This window comes from Mesoplodon mirus (genome assembly GCF_964341445.2).
Source record: "Mesoplodon mirus genome assembly, chromosome: 11".
Classification (NCBI taxonomy): Eukaryota; Metazoa; Chordata; class Mammalia; order Artiodactyla; family Ziphiidae; genus Mesoplodon; species Mesoplodon mirus.
Genome location: NC_138987.1, coordinates 72,452,969 through 72,472,402, shown reverse-complemented (window position 1 = coordinate 72,472,402; position 19,434 = coordinate 72,452,969). Strand labels below are relative to the sequence as shown.

General features: G+C 42.5%; 1 protein-coding gene across 2 annotated transcripts in view; it reads right to left on the bottom strand.

Annotated features, from left to right (window-relative positions):
• Positions 1-19,434, bottom strand: part of MYRFL (myelin regulatory factor like) — a gene marked incomplete at its 5' end in the record, with an annotated part of 116,123 nt that overhangs the window by 56,958 nt on the left and 39,731 nt on the right. For both annotated transcript variants that reach the window (XM_082635916.1, XM_082635917.1), the window contains 7 exons: positions 929-1,039; positions 2,190-2,266; positions 4,269-4,464; positions 7,724-7,874; positions 14,467-14,558; positions 15,366-15,624; positions 15,730-15,797. In XM_082635916.1, coding sequence (XP_082492042.1) covers positions 929-1,039; positions 2,190-2,266; positions 4,269-4,464; positions 7,724-7,874; positions 14,467-14,558; positions 15,366-15,624; positions 15,730-15,797 — 954 coding nt within the window. The remainder of the gene's footprint in view (positions 1-928; positions 1,040-2,189; positions 2,267-4,268; positions 4,465-7,723; positions 7,875-14,466; positions 14,559-15,365; positions 15,625-15,729; positions 15,798-19,434) is intronic.

The following is a 19,434-nucleotide window of genomic DNA, read 5'->3' as shown; positions in this document are numbered from 1 at the left end:
TACTAAATGGCAGTATGAAATATTCAAACTCAATCCCCTCCAACTCCAAAACCTATGTTCTAAAACCAGTGGTTCTTAAACTTGCATGCATCAAATCACCTGGGGGCTTGTTAAAATACAGATTGCTGGACCCCACCCCGAGTTGTTGATCCCGTAGGTTCTCGGTGAGGCCTGACAACTTGCATTTCTAATAAGTGTCCAGGTGATGCCATCTCTGCTAGTCCTGGGACCACATTATGAGAACCACAGGTATAAATCATTAATGCAAATTTATTTTCTTTTCAAAAAAATGCTACAGCAGAGCTGCAGGGCTCGGGTCATTAAACTAGTGGCCACCACACAGAATTCAAGAAATGCAGTCAGGGCCTCCCTGGTGGCGCAGTGGTTGAGAGTCCGCCTGCCGATGCAGGGGATACGGGTTCGTGCCCCGGTCTGGGAGGATCCCATATGCCGCGGAGCGGCTGGGCCCGTGAGCCGTGGCCGCTGGGTCTGCGCGTCCGGAGCCTGTGCTCCGCAACGGGAGAGGCCACAGCAGTGAGAGGCCCGCGTACCGCAGAAAAAAAAGAAAAAAAAGAAAAAAAAAAAAAAAAAAAAAAAAGAAAAAAGAAATGCAGTCAATCCTCAACCCTCGGCCAGCTTTGAGACACGAACATATGGTCCCTCTAGAGGATCATGGAGAGAATCAAGACAAGATGACCGGGCGCTGGGCAGGAGAGGAGGCATTGTGGGGAGTGAGGATGGAAGAAGAAAGATGTCTAAGGGTAAATGAGATGGGTCAACACACGGAAAGAGAGAAGGTAGGGAAGCGACTGAGGGAGGCCCAGCCTGCCGGCTGGTAGGACCAACAGGATCAGAGGGGCCGCTGGAGGGCCCTGGGCCGTCAGGTAAAGTAACCAGCCAGCCTGAGGCATACACACCACGCCAGTACCTCTGGTCAGGGTTTGGCTTTCCCTTCTTTCTCATGTTATTTGCCGTGGTTTCACTGAAGTGTAACCGGCCCAGCGTTACTTTGGTTACCTGGTCGGCCAACAGGTCGATTCTAAAGCAAACAACAAAAATACCGAGAGACTGTAAGAGAACACAGAGTCTTTGATCATATTGGACTCATTCTTAGCTTCTCAGGTATGTTCAGTCCCCCGCTCTCATCACACTGTGCGGGACACTGATTTTTAGTAAAGTACCCACAGCCTGGTCAGGAATGGCTACCAGGGAGTAATTCTTGAATAGTTAGAAACGTTCATCCAGCAGCAGCTCAAGCCCGGAGTTTCGGACTCATAAGGGTCGCACACTCCCACAGACGGGTTCTTTGACCACGACAACAGGAGAAAAGCTGTTTCACCTGTGCCACGGTTGCTAGAGCTCTCGCTTCCTGACTGAAGCGGTTCCTCTAGGTTCCCCATGAACTCCTTCGCATCTCCTTCACGTATTTGCCCTCTCCTGACCTGGCTGTGGAAGGCAGCGTGCTCCTAAGGAAGAGCGCACACAGCCTCGCAGCGAGGGAGACACAGATGCACCAGGCAAGAGAAGCACTGTCTGTCCTGCGGCTCCTGCTTGAGCTTCAGGCTGAGCTCCCGCTGGCCTGTCCAGGCTGTAAGACCATCTTCTTCCCCCAAATAGGATTGACTCAGGGTCAAATCATCCCAACCAAATCAGTCGAAAAGCAAATCCCATTCATTCTATAGGGCAACCTCTTGCTTTACTGCCATATTGCTTTAGACCACCACATTGTTTTGAATAATCCCAGTCCTGTATGCTTTCTATTTTGGAACCCATTAGGCAATCTATCAACACTGCTTTAAAAAAAAAAAAACAAGAAAAAATGAATTGTAAGCACAGCATGGATCCAGAACCTTGAAATCAATTCAATCAGCATCACGCTGATTTAAATGAAAAATTAAAAGAAAGATCTAATCATAATCTATCTCCAGGAACCAAAGTTGTTAGCAAGGTTGTCAGTAATAAATGATCATATAAATAATGATGACCTTAAAGTGGAGCTTTTTATAAGACTTTTTTTGCGATTATTTCAATGGATTTTACCTACTTTTGTTGATAAGCATGTGTTCATAATATTAACATATTATTACTAATTTAGTTCCTACAGCAGAATTCATTTTAAACAAAATAAATTTGGCAATAGGCCTTCTTCCCAAAACATTCACAAGGGAATTCAGAAAAGAAATTCTTACTTAACAGGATTGAAAATCTTTTTACTTCTATCTGCTTGGGACTGTTCAATAGCAATTATTTGATTGGTGGCCTCTACCTGTGTAGAACAACAAAAAGTAATTACTTAATTTCTTTATTAATTAAAAAGTTCATTAGTAAATAATTTTCAAATACTTAAAAGTTTCCCAAGGCATCATGTTAGGCACTTTGCAGGAGGGGTAAGTCACTGAAGGGATGTAGGGCACCTTAAAGCAGTGTGCTGCTGGGGAGAAAAGAAACAAATACCTGCAGAACTAAACAAAGAAAACACAAGACAACAGAGGATTTCAGGTAAACAGGGAATATAGAGTGGACTAGTAAAACACAGGAGCAAGGCAGCTCAAAGGATACATGTACTCATTCATTCATTCAGTCATTCATTTTATAAATACTTGTTGAGCACCTGCCGTGCAGCAGGCATTGCTCTAGGCATTACAGATGAGAAGACGAGACTAACAGAAATCCCAGCCCTTGCAGAGCTTGCATTCTAATAAGAAGAAACAACAAAAAACAATAAAATAAATATAGGAATGACATTTATTCAGTAGTTGCTACAAACTCTTGTTATTAGTGAAGAGAGTGGCAAGGGCCTGGTGAGATTTGCCCTATCATATATGGCTTGTAGGTATTTGCATAGTAATAGTCTTTCTGGAAAGCAACTGGGCCACCAACATCAAGTGTTTTAATACCGATCATATGTTCAGTGTGTAACCCCTCTTTTGGAATTTATCCTCATACAAGGATGGATGTACCTGGATGTTCACTGCAGTTTTATCAATGACAATAAAAAATTGGCAATAAACAAAATTCACAATAATACAGGAATTAATACAGTAGTATCTCGCTAAAATGGAAAACCATATCATCTTTGTAAATAATATTTTATAGACTTTAATATTATATAATGCCATTTTCACAGTATAATATTATCAATATGAGATTAATTTTAATAATAGAAAAAAATGAGGAAAAATTAGGCTACCAAGTGGTGGATCCCAAATACGAATGAATTTTACTCTTCTTCATACTTTTCTGTTATGTTCCATAATGTTCACAATGGACTCATATTAATTCCATAATCAGAAAAATATACTTCATTATTGTTTGTTTGTTTTTTGTTTTATTTTGGTTTGGTTTGGATTAGTTTTCTTTAAGAGCTTGGTTTGGAGCAAGATCAGCTGATGCGTTCAGCAGTGAAGCCCAACTTTGGGAGACTCAGTGCCTGAGCCCAGGTCAGAAAAACAATATGCAGATAATGGATGTTCCTCACCCTAAGGAGCTGGATCTCAGGTAATAATGTAATAAATACTCGTTGATCACTCAGGAGTCATCCTACCTGCATTCTAATCCCAGCTCTATCATTTAATATTTTGGATAAACTGTGTGACTTTACTGGGCCTGGTTTTCCCCTCTGTTAAACTGGAAAAGAGGAGGCATTGACTAGATTAACTTGGCTTTTTTAAGTTAGAGACCTCTTTGAGATTTCAGTGAAAACTATGAACTTACTGCATGTGAAAATGCACCAGCATCAAAAATAATAAAATAATTACACTCAGCAAAAGAAGTGTAAGATTTATACACTAAAAAACTTTAAAACTGTAGTTTGAAGTGAGGTTCTGCCAGATTCTGAGCCCAGGCTTAAGAAATTGGCAGCTTCCATTTCCTGTGTCTTGAAGCATTTATTCTTAGAAGCCGTCCGCCATGCTGTGAGGAAGCACAAGCTGTCCCACAGAGAAATCTACATGGAGAAGAGCCAAGGCCTCCCAGCTACAGCCCCCTGTGAGCTCCTGGCTGATGGCCAGCACAGACTTGACAGACACCTGAGTGAGCCATCTTGGAAACTGGATCCAGGCCCAGATGAACTGCCCCAGATGATGACTCCTGAGCAGAGATGAGCTGTCAGAGCCAAGCCCTGACCAAGTTACAGATGTGTGACCCAAATCAGTTACTGTTACTATTTTCAGTTGCCAAGTTTGGGGATAGATTGTTATGCAGCAACAGACAACTGTAACACTTAGTAAATGTTGGCTGAATTAAACTGAACTAAATAAAAGACTTACCTTAATCCCAAAAGCTTTCAAGTAAAACATTTCTATTGGTTTTGGACCCATTTGGGTTTTGACAAATTTGGGGCTTCCCCAAACTTGGATGTGGATGGTGATCTGAAAGTGGTTCTTCTTTTGGCAAACAAAAGCTTCATCTGCTGGTGAAAAATTAAATCCTTTGTCTGTAACAACTCGATAGCCTATATCAGGTCTATGAAAAGTGGAAGCAAGAAACCGGTTTCACAAATATTTTCTACACATTTTCTTTCATGAACAATATTAATTATACAAACATTTCAGGAAAATATATTGTGGAAAGTACCTGTTGCTATATTTAATCAATTTCGTTAATTTTCACCAAGGAAATGAAAATAGTATTTCAGAGTACAGCTGGCTCCCAGCTTTTTATGTTCACGAGGAAGAAGCACAATTCCTGCCAAATGGAAGCATTGTTTCCTCAGCTTGCCTTTTCCCTTTGTGCTCCCTAGACTTCTAATTTGACTCCACTGTACAACAGAAAGACGTAGGCTAGAAGTTGAGAAGTTAGTACATTAATCAGACATATGAAATATCTGGGATAGAATTCATCTCTTTCCTCCTCAAAAAAAAAATCTCTAATTTCATCAGCAACACCACACTCAAACGAATGAATGAATGCATATCACTCAGATGAATGAATGTTCAGCCTCCTGGCAGTCATATGAAAAAAGCAGACTGGTCAGGACTACCATCAAAAGCTTTAAACCAGAGTAACCAGAGCCAGTCAGACTACTGATTGAAAACATGTTTTCACTAAAGTATGGTCATTTCCTTTTTATCTTCCTGATCTGATAATAGCACTGAATACCTACTATGCTATTTACTTCTGCAAGAAAAAAAAATGGGATGATGGTGGGGTGGCTGATCAGACTCTTGCTTTATTTGTTTTATCAAATCATTTTCAATAGCAATGCTTTGTGTATTATATGTTTGTTTAAATACTTTTAAATGTTAGTAAAAATAAAACCTATTAAACATGTAACATTATTGAGTAGAGAAGAAAATATAAAAGTTGAAAATTCCTTTGGTAATTTTTTCCATATACGTTGTAGATATGGAACATGATTTTTAATGCATCAAGTTTCCTAAATGTTCCTCAGGAAGGGAGCTCCTTCCTCAGATAACACACAGAGGAGGGCAGTACTTAACTGCTTTGCTAGCCCTCTGTCACTCTGTGGATCTTTGCTTCCTGGGATCTCAATTTGGATGGCTGCCATTTAATGAACAACATAGAGTTTCTAAATTTTCCTCTAATTTCAGAGACAGAAAATATGGATGGGTCTCCTGGGAAAAGAGTGTTTGTGTTCTTTGCAAGTTAAGCACCTCACCAATGGATCAACTCACTAGGTCACTGATTACCCTCAAGAAGCTGATCAAAGGCCCGACAACCACAGTGCCCGCCAGCAGCAAAGGGAAAGACCACTGAATGAAGGATTTGATAAAGACCACATGTCTTATGCCATCTGGGAACCTCATACTGACTCAGGTTTCTAGAACTAATCTGTAATTTGCTTGTGGAAAGGCTGGATGGATTAAATTGTATACATTTTACTACAGAGGGTAGTAAGAACTATCTTGGTTGAGAAAAATAAAAGGAAATATCTTTCTGTGATCTTCCATGTTTCACTGTCAAAAACTCTAAGGAAAGAAGGTAAGATTTGCAGCTCATGTATGAGCATTAGCCCGAAATTGAGGGACAGCTGTAAGTAGAAACTGAATCAACCCATACAGTTGAAGAGTATTCTGAATCTTAAACACAAATCTCTGGTTATGGAAACTAGTCTACCTACCTAAGAGTAGCAATTCTGTTTTTGATATCAAAAGTTAACTATAAAGTCAACTAAACTGGCCTTTTTAAAGCTCTTTTGAACACATGTTGTAAATATCATTCCCCCCCCAAAAAAGATGTAATAAAATTTCAATCCCCTAACTTTATTGCTTTTAGGTTATTTAGGAAAATGATATTTTTGTAACAAGTTAGACATAATAATCTAAGAAGAGACAAGTGATTTTCTGTCTCAGTGATGTGAGTAGTGAATTCAAGATGGCCTGAGTTCTAATCCAGAAGAATATTGCCTTCCTTTTTTGCTTAAGAAAAGTGAATTACGGCTAAGCCTTTAAAATAAATCTGCCGCTACACCTTTGAGTTGATACTACTTGTGTTCTCCTTTTTTTCCAGATCAGTGGAGCACAGATTGGCTGTCCAAATAAACTTAAAAAACCTACTCAAGTACGAAGAGAAATAAATGTTACCTTGAAAACTTGATCAACTCAAATACATACAGACTAGGAAGCATTATAGGCTTCAATTAAAATACTGTGCATATGTGTGACAGTTCCATACCTTGGTACTCGTACTTAGGATAGAATATGGAAGAATCGCCAAAAAATCATCAAATGAAGCCCGACTCAAAACCAAGATCTATGGATCCTTCCTTTCTTTTTCTATTGCACACAGTGGTAAAGATACAAGTTGTGACATTTCAATGAAACAAGTAGCAACTTGCTTCTTTTTGTCTCCTATTAAACATACCAACTCCCAAAGTCTGTTTAACTCCTTAGATTTTAGGGAAGAGATTTCTTCCATCTAGTTCATCCAACATAAAAGTCCTAGTGATAAGTTTTGCTCTTAATGAAGCTATATTTGAGTTTGGAAAATACCCTGAAGACCCTCAAGTTTGTAGCCCAGAGTTTCTCATTTCATATTATGTTTATTAATTGAAAATCCTATTCTTTAACCATTAACATGCTTCAGTGTTTCAAGAAGGCATTTGTAATCAATGAAAATTCCAGAAGAGTTGGGTAGGTAAATTATATCCTAAGGAATAAAGAGAAGGCTTGAAGGATGTTTAAGAGCAATAATGCATAAGTCCACATTTATTTCTTGAAACTATAATGGCATAAGAATAGGATGAAAATTTTCCAGTTTAAGAATATTTTGTATGGTTTGATTTCAGTCTCTTAATATAAAGCCACCATCAACTATGATCGCTGCAGGCTGTATTGACAATAAATTGACAATACTGATTTGCAGCACAGATGTTGGGGCAGCTAACAATTTAATGCGGCCCCCCAAAACTATTCTATGTTAACTAACTGCAGGATTAAATGTTAATGATTTGGGAAATCTCCATTTTCCAGCTTTTAAACTGGGCATGAGATCTCAGAAAGATTCCCTCTTCCTCCATCATTTAGTGAGTAAATTATGAGTTAGAATTACAGGTCTGGATTCCTGAAGGCCAGAAACCCACGTCCCAACTATTTATTGTTAAAATGCAAAATATAAGGAGTAAGACACACTTTCTGACTGATGCATCCCATTTGATCAGGGGTGGCATCAAAGCTCGAATACTTGGCTTTAGTTTTGAGAGTCAGCACTGCCTTTCTCCCCTCATTCTCCAGCTAAGCACAGGGTTCCTAAGGCCACTTACAGTTTTTCATATTGACTGTTTAATAAACTATGCCAAGGAACGCTTCGGTATGGCTGCCACTTCAAAGCAGGAGAGCACTGGTCCACAGGCATCATGTTCTGTCTCTCACTGTCGTGGTCTTGCACTTCGCTGCTGTGACTCCTACTTGTCACTGCAAAGAAATCAGTGCATTAAATCTTCCCTCCAAGGCTGTTTTTCCTAGACTCACAGACAGCTGCATGGAGCTAATGCACAGGCCATGTATGAGGCAGAGGGACCGTGTGGGGAGTGACAAGTGTCGGGAGGCAGGGGGCATGTAGCTGGTTTTGTTTCCTCATCTGTAAAATGAGCAGCTTGGGGTCAGTGATTCTAAGGTGCCATGGCAAGCACTTGTTAGAAATTTTTCCCTCGGTATCTATCTACCCTATTTCTGTCATGGCATCTCCTCACTCCCAGTTTGTGTGATTCAGGTGAAATCCACTCCCAGCCCGAGGAGGGTAGGGGACGCAGGATTGATCAATCAAACTACAGCATTCACTATTTGCATCAGTAATTGCACCAGGTAGACACATGGCCTAATTCAATCCAAGCAAAGTGGATCTCAGCATTTTAGGGAAGACGGGTTCAAAGATGCTGATTCTTTTCCATGAGGTTTGAACCTATAAGTCACATCCCCAAGAGCTGCTGGCACCATTTTGGGACATGAGGGAAAAGCCTGTCTGGAAATGAAGCCAGCACAGCGGAAGGCAGAGTTGAGAATGAAGGGCCCCCAGTCCTGATGGCATGATTTGAGTTCTGGGATCCACTCTTAAATCTTGGGTTACAGGAGCCAGTAAAGCCCCTCATTTTGATTTTTTGTTTGTTTTTGCTTAAGGCAGTTTGAGGGTTTTTGTTTGTTTGTTTTTTGGTTTTGTCCTTTGTTTCTTTTTGTTAATTGCAACCAATACACTCTAATCTATTATAGGTCCCTTGCAGCACCAAGATTCTGTGGTCTCTAGCTTTTTGAACTTAGATGAGTTATTTATTCACTTAGTGTCTTAATTCCCTCAACGGCAAAACGGAAATTGAAACAGGTGTCCTGCCCATCTTGCAACATCACACAAGCAGAGAGAATATCATAATACAAGTGAAAGGACTTTCAAAGCTAATACCAAGATAAAGTAACACAGAGTATCTTGTTAGAAGGTAGTATTAACTATATGAAATTGCTATTTTTGTATTCAAAAATGGTCCAATAACAGCAATTTCACATGTGCAAGCCACTATTTTTGCATAATCCTTGCAAGTTGTTTGTCTAATTGTACCAAATGGTACAGTTCAACTGCAGAAGAAGTTTATGTAAATTCCATTAGGATGTTTGCTGTTTCCCTTTTCTGTGAGTTCCCCTACCTTCACTCATGCCTGATATCAGGAGTGAAAGGGAAATAGTGTATGTACATAAGATCAGGTGTCGGCTGTAAGCAACAACACGGGATATGACACCAGCTTCTATACAGCGTGTGCACTTAGCCCACAGCTTGGAAAATGCAGGGGCATGTGGCTGGTTTTTCCTTCACTCATCTAGCTTTCTTTATACTTTTACTGAGGACTTCTTAAGTAAATAGCAGAGCTGCTTCAGGTTACTTTGGATTCCAAAGGTCACAGAAATTGTGTTTTTCTTGGGGTATCACTATTACCTGTCACCTAAGCAGAACATCTGTTTTGGGGGTTTTGTAAACAACCATTTTGGAAAAGGATTTTCTCAAAATCCTGAAAAACGTTTTCCCAGCTAAGAATACAGGAGGTCAGGGACTTCCCTGGTGGTCCAGTGGGTAAGATTCTGTGCTCCCAATGCAGGGGGCCCGGGTTCAATCCCTGGTCAGGGAACTAGATCCCACATGCATGCCACAACTAAGAAGCCCGTGTGCCGCAACTAAAAAAAGATCCTGCGTGCGGCTGCTAAGACCCGGAGCAGCCAAAATAAAATAAAAAGGATACAGGAGGTCAGCAATGCAAGTAGCTCTTCATGCCCTCACTCCTCCTAAAGTTACCTGGCTCAAAAGCTTTTTAAAACAAACAAACAAAAAACCTTCCATGGTTTGCCTGCTTATACCAAGTTCAGAGAAAGGGAGAAACTAGTTCTTCCATCTTTCCTTCCTCCCTCCTCCAACGGAGAGAGGATAAAGGAAGTTCAGGAGCTTGGAGTTTGGAATCAGATGGAACTGGGTTTGAATCACAACTCTACATTTACTGGCTACACAATTAGGAAAATGGTCTAATGTCTCTAGGCTTCAGTTTCTTCACATGCAAAACGTGAGTAACAATATGATGCCTCCCAGGACTGTTGAAGGAATTCAGTGAGTCATGTCGGTAAGTGCTTAGCACAGCGTCTGCCACCAGTAAGAGTTTAAACAATGGTGCCTTTGGTTAGTATTAGCGGCACTGTCATTATCACACGTATCTGTTTCAACTCAGGTGACTCAGTTATCCCTAACAAGCCTTGGCAAGTACTTCTGTTCTTGGCCTCCATAGTAACTCTATCTGATGTGAAATAATTAATGTCATGGGCCTGAGTGAATACCAGCTAACTGGGACCCTTTCCTACTCAAGTATGGCAGTAAGGTGCCAGGGGAATCAACCAAAGGTCAGCGCCACTCCTCCAAGTGCTGGTAGGGAGAGTGGGCAGTGGGTAGGGGACATTGTCCTCAAGGAAAAAGGTACTTCCAGACCTTTCCCATCACAGCAGCAAGATTTTTGGGGCAGCCACTCCATAGGACTGACACAGTCCTAGCTTCCCTGGGAGCTAGCTCTCAGCTGGTGAGCCCCAGGGATGGCAATCTGGGACCACAAGATTAATGATAATAATAATAATGATATCTACTGGTCCTGTGTGCTTTCTGTGCTGCAGACGCTGTCCCAGACACTTGGCATAGTTTCTCATCAACTTGTTAACTCATCTTCAAGGTAAGGATCCCTTTGTTTTCAATAAACGTTCATTATTTAAGTATAATATATACGAAGGAGAGTACACAGATCATTAGTACACAATTTGATACTTTTTAATAAAATGAATTATACTAGGTAACTACCACTAGATCAAGAAATGGGACACTTCCAGCACTCTAGAAGACATGCTCATGCCCTTTTCTGGTTACTACTTTCTCCTGCCCAGGAATAATCACTATTCTGAAATGCAACACCATAGAGGAGTTTATAGAAATGGTATAATATGATACGTACTCTCATGTGTTGGCTTCTTTTGCCCAACACCATGTTTATGAGATTCACTCATTGTTGGTGAAAATGGTAGTAGTTTGTTCATCTTCATTGCTGTATAGTACTCCACTACATGAATATACCACAGTTTATCATTGATGGCCATTTAGGTTATTTTAAGTTTATGGTTATTACAACTAGTGCTGCTATGAATATTTGGGGAGATGTCTTTTAGTGGGCATGTGTATACACTTCTGTTAGGTATATTCCTAGGTGGGGAATCACTGGGTCATTGGATATGTTTTAGTAGATGCAGCCAAACAGATTAATAAAGTGGTTACAAGGTAAGGATTTTTTTTTTTTTTTTGCGGTACGTGGGCCTCTCACTGCTATGGCCTCTCCCATTGCGGAGCACAGGCTCCGGACACGCAGGCTCAGCGGCCATGGCTCACGGGCCCAGCCGCTCCGCGGCATGTGGGATCTTCCCGGACCGGGGCACGAGCCCGTGTCCCCTGCATCAGCAGGCAGACTCTCAACCACTGCACCACCAGGGAAGCCCCAAGGTAAGGATTCTTAATCCCATTTAACAAAGGGGTTCAAAGACCTGAAATAACTAGTCCAGTGTCACAGCTGTTATGTGGAAGAGATGGGATTCAAATCTTCTCTTCTCTCCATGCTACACTGAGGATTTCTTGAGAAAATGTAACAGAAGAGAGAAGCAGAAGTATGAAGGTAGCAAACTGCCCAAGTCCCAACTTTTCGGAGAAAATTCACAGCTTGCATTTGAATGTCTTTCAAAATATTTTCTTATACATTACTTTTTTAAAAAGTCTTGGAAATGGGTGAAGTAGAAATTGTGATTCTCATTTGATAATCAAGACAAGTCAGGCTTGAAAAGTCCCCGATTACTGGAGACATGAGACAGGTACTTTTCCTGACTCTACAGTGTGACTTCAGCCCATGCACCTCTCACTGTGAACCAAAAGCTACGACTCTGGGCCTGAAAAATCCTCATGCATTTGAAGTTCAAACCATACGAGGCTATGAGCCCTCTTTTATTTAGAGTTTGGATCAGGTGGGACCAGGAACCCTCTTGTATCTGGGGTCCAGACATGTGGGGCAGGAACCAGCTGGCAGGAGCCTGCCCAGCAGCTACATTCTGTCTAGGCCAGATTTTACATTTGCCCCCAGCAACCCAGTAATTCTACATTGTGATCCCTATAAATGGGGTTCTTGGCATCCTTGGCCAAAGTGAACTGCTGGGGAAAAGGTCACCGGAAAAGTCTTACTCATTGATTTAGAACATCTTCCCCCATCAAAATCCTGCCCATAAGACTAGCCCCTCCTTCCACTACCCGTATGCCGTTTCCCCAGGACCTTTATAAAACCCTTGGCCTCTGCAACATCAAATATGAGTTCTCCACCGGAAAACTTCTGCTGAAAACATGGCATTTGGATTGGGTTTTTTTTTTTTTTTTTTAATTCCCCTGGGAACCTGCTCATTTTTCATTCTGGAACTGTTGTCTAGAGCCAGTTATCTTTAGGTGGCTTTTCAGTGACCTTTGAATAGGATTTAAACAAGGGATGCAAGATTTCCTATCTGTTGGAACATTTCAGTTACTTTTCTATGGCTGTTCTCTGGAGAGGGTGAAAAATCGATGCCCTCTCTAGGGACAGGCCACAGAACATCATCACAGGATGGAGCTTAACTCTGAAATAGCCAGGAGAATTTGAGGAGCAATCTCGTTTGATGAGAAAACTCCTGGAAGGTTTGGGTGACTTGCCCAGTACTCTCAGGGAGCTGTTGCATCTGTGGGAGAGTGAACAGATGGGCCCCTCATCTGGCTAGAAATTTACCCAGCTTTCTGTATTTGAGAAGCATAAAGAAGCTGCAGGCAGGATGCAAGGATACCCGAAGAAATTAGAGTAACCATGCCTAGGAAGGTGGATGGAGAGCTCTACATTATCCAGAAACAAGGCTTGAATTAGCATTTTGCGTTTCTAAGTTTGAATAAGAAAAATCAAGCAGCTGCCAGCCATGGTGGATCCATGCAAAAGATAAGAAGGCAGTAGAGGTTTGGTTTATATGATGGCTGCATGCCCCGTGCGGTGCTACCACAGCATGCCCAGGGGGTTATGATCTGTGGGACATGGCCAAGTGACGTCATCGTCCACTGAAGGACCCTCACAGCCCATGATGGAGCTGAGGCCAGACGTCCCTGAAAGGAACAGCAGGCTCCACGGGACACAGAGAACCAGCTCTCATCGTGCGGCTGTGAAAGGCAAAGGCAGCAACCGGAGCAGGGGAGAAAGCCACAGGCACCTCCTGTCCGGGCAGCATAAACCCCTGGAGTGTAGGGACAGTAGAGGGAGGGGAGCCTCGAGAGGGAAATCTTGGATCCTTGCCAAGCTGATGCCTGTGAGTAAAAGAGATATGACTTGGTACCCTGTATTTGGGGCACTATTCTCACTGCCTACGTTAAGTATTTATAGTGGCTAATAGCACTGGCATGGAGGATTCTCCTTTCCCCGAATAAGTGTCACAGCGTTTACTCTGGAGATTCAGAAGTTCAGGCCTTCAGGCTCAGAAGCCTCAGTTTGTTCTCAACTTGATCAGGTCTCTAAGCTCAAAACATGATATGTCCCATGATATGTAAGACAAAGAATGAGGGGGGCTGACCAGTTGGGCATCGTATAATGCTGCCGAAAGACTTCTAAAATGATTCTCCTGAATTTCAAAGATCTACTGGGAACTTGCTAATTGGAAGCAAGTGCTAGGGAAGCTCAACTTTCTACCTTCCTGCTGCCCTGGAGAAATCCTCTAAAGCAGGGGTCCCCAAACCCCGAGCTGCGGACCGGTAAGGTCCACGGCCTGTTAGGGACCAGGCCGCACAGCAGGAGGTGAGCGGCAGGCATGCAATCAAAGCCTCATCTGCGGCTCCCCATCGCTCCCCATCGCTCGCATGAGCACCTAAACCACCCTCCCCACCTGCCATGCATGGAAAAACTGTCTTCCACGAAACCGGTCCCTGATGCCAGAAGGGTTGGGGAGCGCTGCTCTAAAGCCCTGCTTCTCCGAGTCCCTCCCATGAGCCAGCAGCATCGGCATCGCCTGGGGGTTTGTTAGGAATGCAGAATCTCAGCCCCTACCTCAGGCGTGCTGAACCAGAATCTGCACTTTACCAAGATCCCCATGTTACATGTGTGCACATCTGAGTTGAGAAGGATTGAGCTGAACGAAGCAATGAGCACACCAGCGGGCTCTTGTAGGTGCTGCCCCACGGCACGGCTTCCCCAGGCCTGGAGCCTTGGTCCTCTGAGACACAATTGCCCCTAAAACTGAAGGGACCAGCATCTCATCTCCACCAGAGAGACAATGGCATCTTTTCCCAGCAGCACCTGTATGACCCTACCTAACACTGCATGAAACATTATGTCAAGAGGGAAGAAATAAATTCCCAGAGCCTATCATTGCCCTTCTATGAGAGAGAAACTAATTTTGTAGGGCTACTGCAAGGCTGGGAAAAATCCATGATTTAATGGCAGCGACAGGCCCCAAACTGGCTCACTTGGTCTGGAGTGGTGGGCCCACACGTGACAGTCCCCGGAGTCTTCCAGCGCCTGTGTGCACTTTCTCTTCTTGGTCGGTGGCAATGAGGGTCTAAAATTAAGAACCCAAAATAAGGTTAGGATTCTTCTTTTCTCTCCACATCATAGTTAGTCTAATTTAATTTCCCAGGACTCTGCTCTGGGCCTTTTCCTAAGACTAATTCTAGTTAGTTAAGGTTCCTTGAGCCCTACTAGTCTGCAACACCAGGTGGATACATGCAGTGGACAGAGCAAGCTCCTATTCTATGAGCCCTACTAGTCTGAAACTTAGTTTTTCACTATCCAGTGGATCTGGGATTCACCTATTTGAAAAATAAACTGACAACATTTCCAAAGGCACAGGACTCATTGAGACAAAGGCAGAAGATACTTAAAATTTAAGGGTATATTTTATACCTGAAAATGTTTTTCACATAGAATTTTATCACAGTTTTTGATGGCCTTTACTCTTTTTGCCATCCTCTAGATCCAGAAGGAGGAACGGAAGAGAGGGAAGGCGGAGAGGAAGGGAAAGAGAAGAAAAGAATATTAATTAAGACAGTTGACAGATATTTTTCAGGGAGCTCATTCACAAATCACTTGAGTGGTCTAGCTGAGGCTGCAAATGCAAACAGTGCTTTCTCCAGCACCCAGAATCTCCCTATACATTTCTGACATTTTAGCTTTCCACTGAATGAGGACCTTGGGTTCAGTGGATTGTTGATTAAAAGTTGGTTTGAAGCCAAGGGCACTGGGGGTCTGATATACGTCTCAACACTGCCATCTCCTGGAGAGGACTCCACAGTTCACTCTTTACCAGCACTGTGGGGTAGAGGGGCTGGCTGGCTGGTCTCTCATAACTAAATATCTTGCCCTTTACCCAGGACTGTGGCACAGAGGCTGCGGATGGTAAGAACAATCAGTTCCCAGATGGGAGGACACAGACTGGTCCAGAGGGGTCCTGAGATGACGGGCGTCTGGGTAGCAGTTGTGAAAGGCACTGTGGGAATGCACAGAGTCGCTCATTTCAGACAAGCCCTGCGGCAGGTGTGCAGGCAGCATCCCAGGAGCAGCTGCCGAGTGGAGGAAAGCAGCTGGCGTCCCCCCGGCGGCAGGTGTCAGAGTCGGGCAGCACGCACCTGGGGAAACACACAAGTGAGAAAGGCCCCGCTTTCTCACCATGCAGAGTCCAAAAGAAGAGAAGCAAGTGCCAGACGTGCGGGAGGGAGGTGGGTCCCACTCACCTTTGACCTGTGGAGGAGAGCAGGAGTCTGACGCAGAATAGGGTGGGGTATCTGGGAGCTGGCGTTGCCTGAGGATTAGAGACATGCATTCCTTTTGTTTGTAACTTATTCCATCATTATATATTTTTTTCACAAACTGGTAGCAGCCCTCCGTGTACAGCACCCCTAGGGAGGGTTCCAGGTGCTCCTGGGGGCCAAAGCCCACCAGAACATTCCCAGTGTCGTGTTGAGTGAGCTCTGAGTCAAAGAGACCTGGGTTTGAGTCCCAGCTCTTCCACTTCCTAGCTGTGTATCCATGAACAAGTACTTAACCTCTCCAGGCCTCCGTTTCCTCACCTATAAAATGGGAATAATCATTATGCCTTCCTCATAGCATCATAATGAAAATTACATGAGATACTGTGTATAAAGCCCATAACATACATCCCCAAACACAGTGAGTGCTCAACAAAGCTTAATTAACATTACTGTGGCTTCTTAACATTCTCAAAGCACTTACGCCAGAGAGATGGTTGGGCTAAAGCAGTATAAATTGTCACCACTAAAGCAATGGTTTTCCATTGCTCTGTGCTCTGGGGAATCTCCAAGCTCTTGGAAGGAGCTCAGGTGTTTCACAAAAGAAAAATTTTAAATGCCTGGGGGAAATATTTTACAACTTTTTTCTGTTTTATATATTGAGGTGCAAGTAAAATTTCATTTTAAAAAATGAGTACCATCACTAAGAAAAGTGTGAAAATGTCTGTTCAAAAAACCCCTACCTTTTCTGTTCAAAAAGTTTCTTATGGCTCAGAAACTCTGTGGTTCTAAGTTATATATAATGACCACCATCCTCCATTTGATTCTCTTGCTAGAGAGTAAGCTATCATTATTTTTCTTGGTTCATTAAGATTTCAACATCATGCAATGAAAAGAGAAATCTGTTTTTATTATTTACTAGAAAACTTATGTTTTCTCCTCAAATTGGTCCTTTATAGTTTATTCACTTTTTATTAATAAGGGAATAGAAAACATACATTTCCCTTCCTCCAAAAAACTCCACCGAAAAAACTCCGCCTAAATGAAACTCCAAAAACTCCACCGAAAGAAAAGTAAAGGAATAAAGAGGCATAAACAAACAAAAAAAAGACATAGAGTACATGAATAGAGACTACAACAGACTGTATTTCAGTAACAGTATGGCAGACAGAAATAGGATGGATGGTAACTGAATTAACAGAAGGGGAAAGCTGCCTGGGGATGGCAAAGGGGATGTAGGAACCAACAAGACATTGTCCAATGTGAAAACAACTCCAGAAAAGCCCAAGACATTGGCATCACCAGCAGTTTCTGAATTCAGAGGTAAGGTAGAGCTAAAAGTGAAAGAATTGATTGACAGTTTAATTAAAGAACAGCTGGACCCTTAGATCAACTTCTCCCACCTGTATAGTCAGGCAACTACCTCTATCATCCCAACAGAAATTGGAAAGTTTTATTCTCTGGAGAAACAGATCCAGGGAGATCGTAGAGCTATTGGGCAAAAAATGGAAGGATCCATTGAGCACATCCAGGTGAACAAAACTCCCAAGATGCGGTGCAGGATTTACAGAGCTCATGGTTGGATCAATCCATACATGAGCTCTCCCTTCCACCTTGAGATGATCCTTACTGAAAAAGAACAGATTGTTCCTAAACCAGAAGAAGAGGTTGCCCAGAAGAAAAGACATCCTAGAAGAGACTGAAGAAATGAAAACTTAGGGCCCGGGAATAAATGCTGCAAAAAAATAAACGCAAACAAAAGCAGAGAAAAAAAAAAACTCAAGAAAGAAAATATAATCGTAGTAAATTATATGTGAACACACAGTGATAGTAATGTAATCCCTGACTATAAACCTAACCAAAAATTCTTATACAATTTCATGATATTGGGAGGCTGGGGATAGAAGTGGGTGTTGGATATGATATAAGAAAGTTAAATCCTCCTGGAAGATGATAGTAAGTTCTTAAGATGTATAAAGCAAGAACAGCAATATAAAATATTATTCAGATAAAAGGTGGTTGAAACATCTAAAAGAGTTGGAAAGTATCTGCCTCTGGGAGAGCCAAACTTGGGGACATGGGGAGGAGTGGGGCAAAGGATTACTGGTTTTCATTGTAAGCCGTATATATGGCACCATTCAACTTCGTATCACTCTACATGTATAAATCTACAAATGAGGACCTCCCACGGCACAGTGGTTAAGAATCCGCCTGCCAATGCAGGGGACATGGGTTCGATCCCTGGTCCAGGAAGATCCCACATGCTGTGGAGCAACTAAGCTCATGCACCACAACTACTGAGCCTGCACTCTAGAGCCCACGAGCCACAACTACTGAGCCTGCGCACCACAACTACTAAAGCCCGCATGCCTAGAGCCCGTGCTCCGCAACAAGAGAAGCCACCGCAATGAGAAGTCTGCGCACCGCAATGAAGAGTAGCCCCTGCTTGCCGCAACTAGAGAAAGCCCGCACGCAGCAACGAAGACCCAACGCAGCCAAAAATAAATTAATTTTTTTTTAATTTAAAAATTAAATTTTGTGATTGACTGTGATCTCACAATTCTACATTCAAGGTTCAAGGCAGTTGTTTACTTTCCTTTACATTTGCGGCACCACTGAATTCAATAATGTTAATGAAAACTGAAAATCACAAGCAAATTATCAATACACTCGAGAAATATGGCATGGCACATCACAGACTGGAATGCATGCTTCACCCAGCAGGTCCTTGTGGAGAACCAAAGGTTCCTGTGTTGAGTGGCAGCAACATGTGTTGGTGGTTTTAAAATGAGAATTTAAAAGTTTTAATACTTTCCTTACAGTTTACTCTCCCTTCCCAAACTCACTCTGGCTACTCCTTTATTTCATTGCATTTCATGTTCAATGCATTTTACTGTATTGGGAGAAATGTTGCATTCCTTTTCAGAAAATTTCACGTAAGATTTAATGATAGCTACCTTCAAAACTAAGCAAATTGGGGGGTGGGCTGTGACGGGGCGGGGGAGAGGCATGGACGTGTATACACTGCCGGGCGTGGGGTGGATGGATGGTGGGGGGTGGCCGCGTGGCGCGGGGGGCATCGGCTCGGTGCTTTGTGGCCGCCTGGAGGGGTGGGATGGGGAGGGTGTGAAGGAGGGAGACGCAGGAGGGAGGGGATGTGGGAACAGATGTATATGTATGACTAATTCACTTTGTTGTAAAGCAGAGACTAATAAGAAAAAAAAAAAACTAAGCAAATTGTTTAAAACAAGGACTATGATTAACTTTAAGAAAAGCACTGTTGTCTGAGACTGTTTCTAAGCAGTTAACTCCTCCCGACTCACAATCATGATGTCGGCAAGGCACATTAGTCTGTTTTGGGCCTTCAGTGCTCTGAATTTTCCTATTATGCTGAAGGGATTTCCATGAAGGGACCTAGAAATTGACAGAACCATTGGTCACTCCTTGAGGGGCTGTCTCTATCTCTACCTTCTACAGGAAATGGTTATAAAAATCAAGAAATTCTTATAAAATGATTTTATAAAATGAATAATTTGCTTTCTAAATCCCTTCCTCTCAGACACATAACTTGCTTTTGTTTTTTGGAGGATGAATGGCAAACTGTGGTCTCCTGGGGGTTGAATGCCATGCAAACCAAAAGGAGTGCAAAATAGACTTTTCTCTCCAGCTAGTTGAGGTTAGCACATCCAT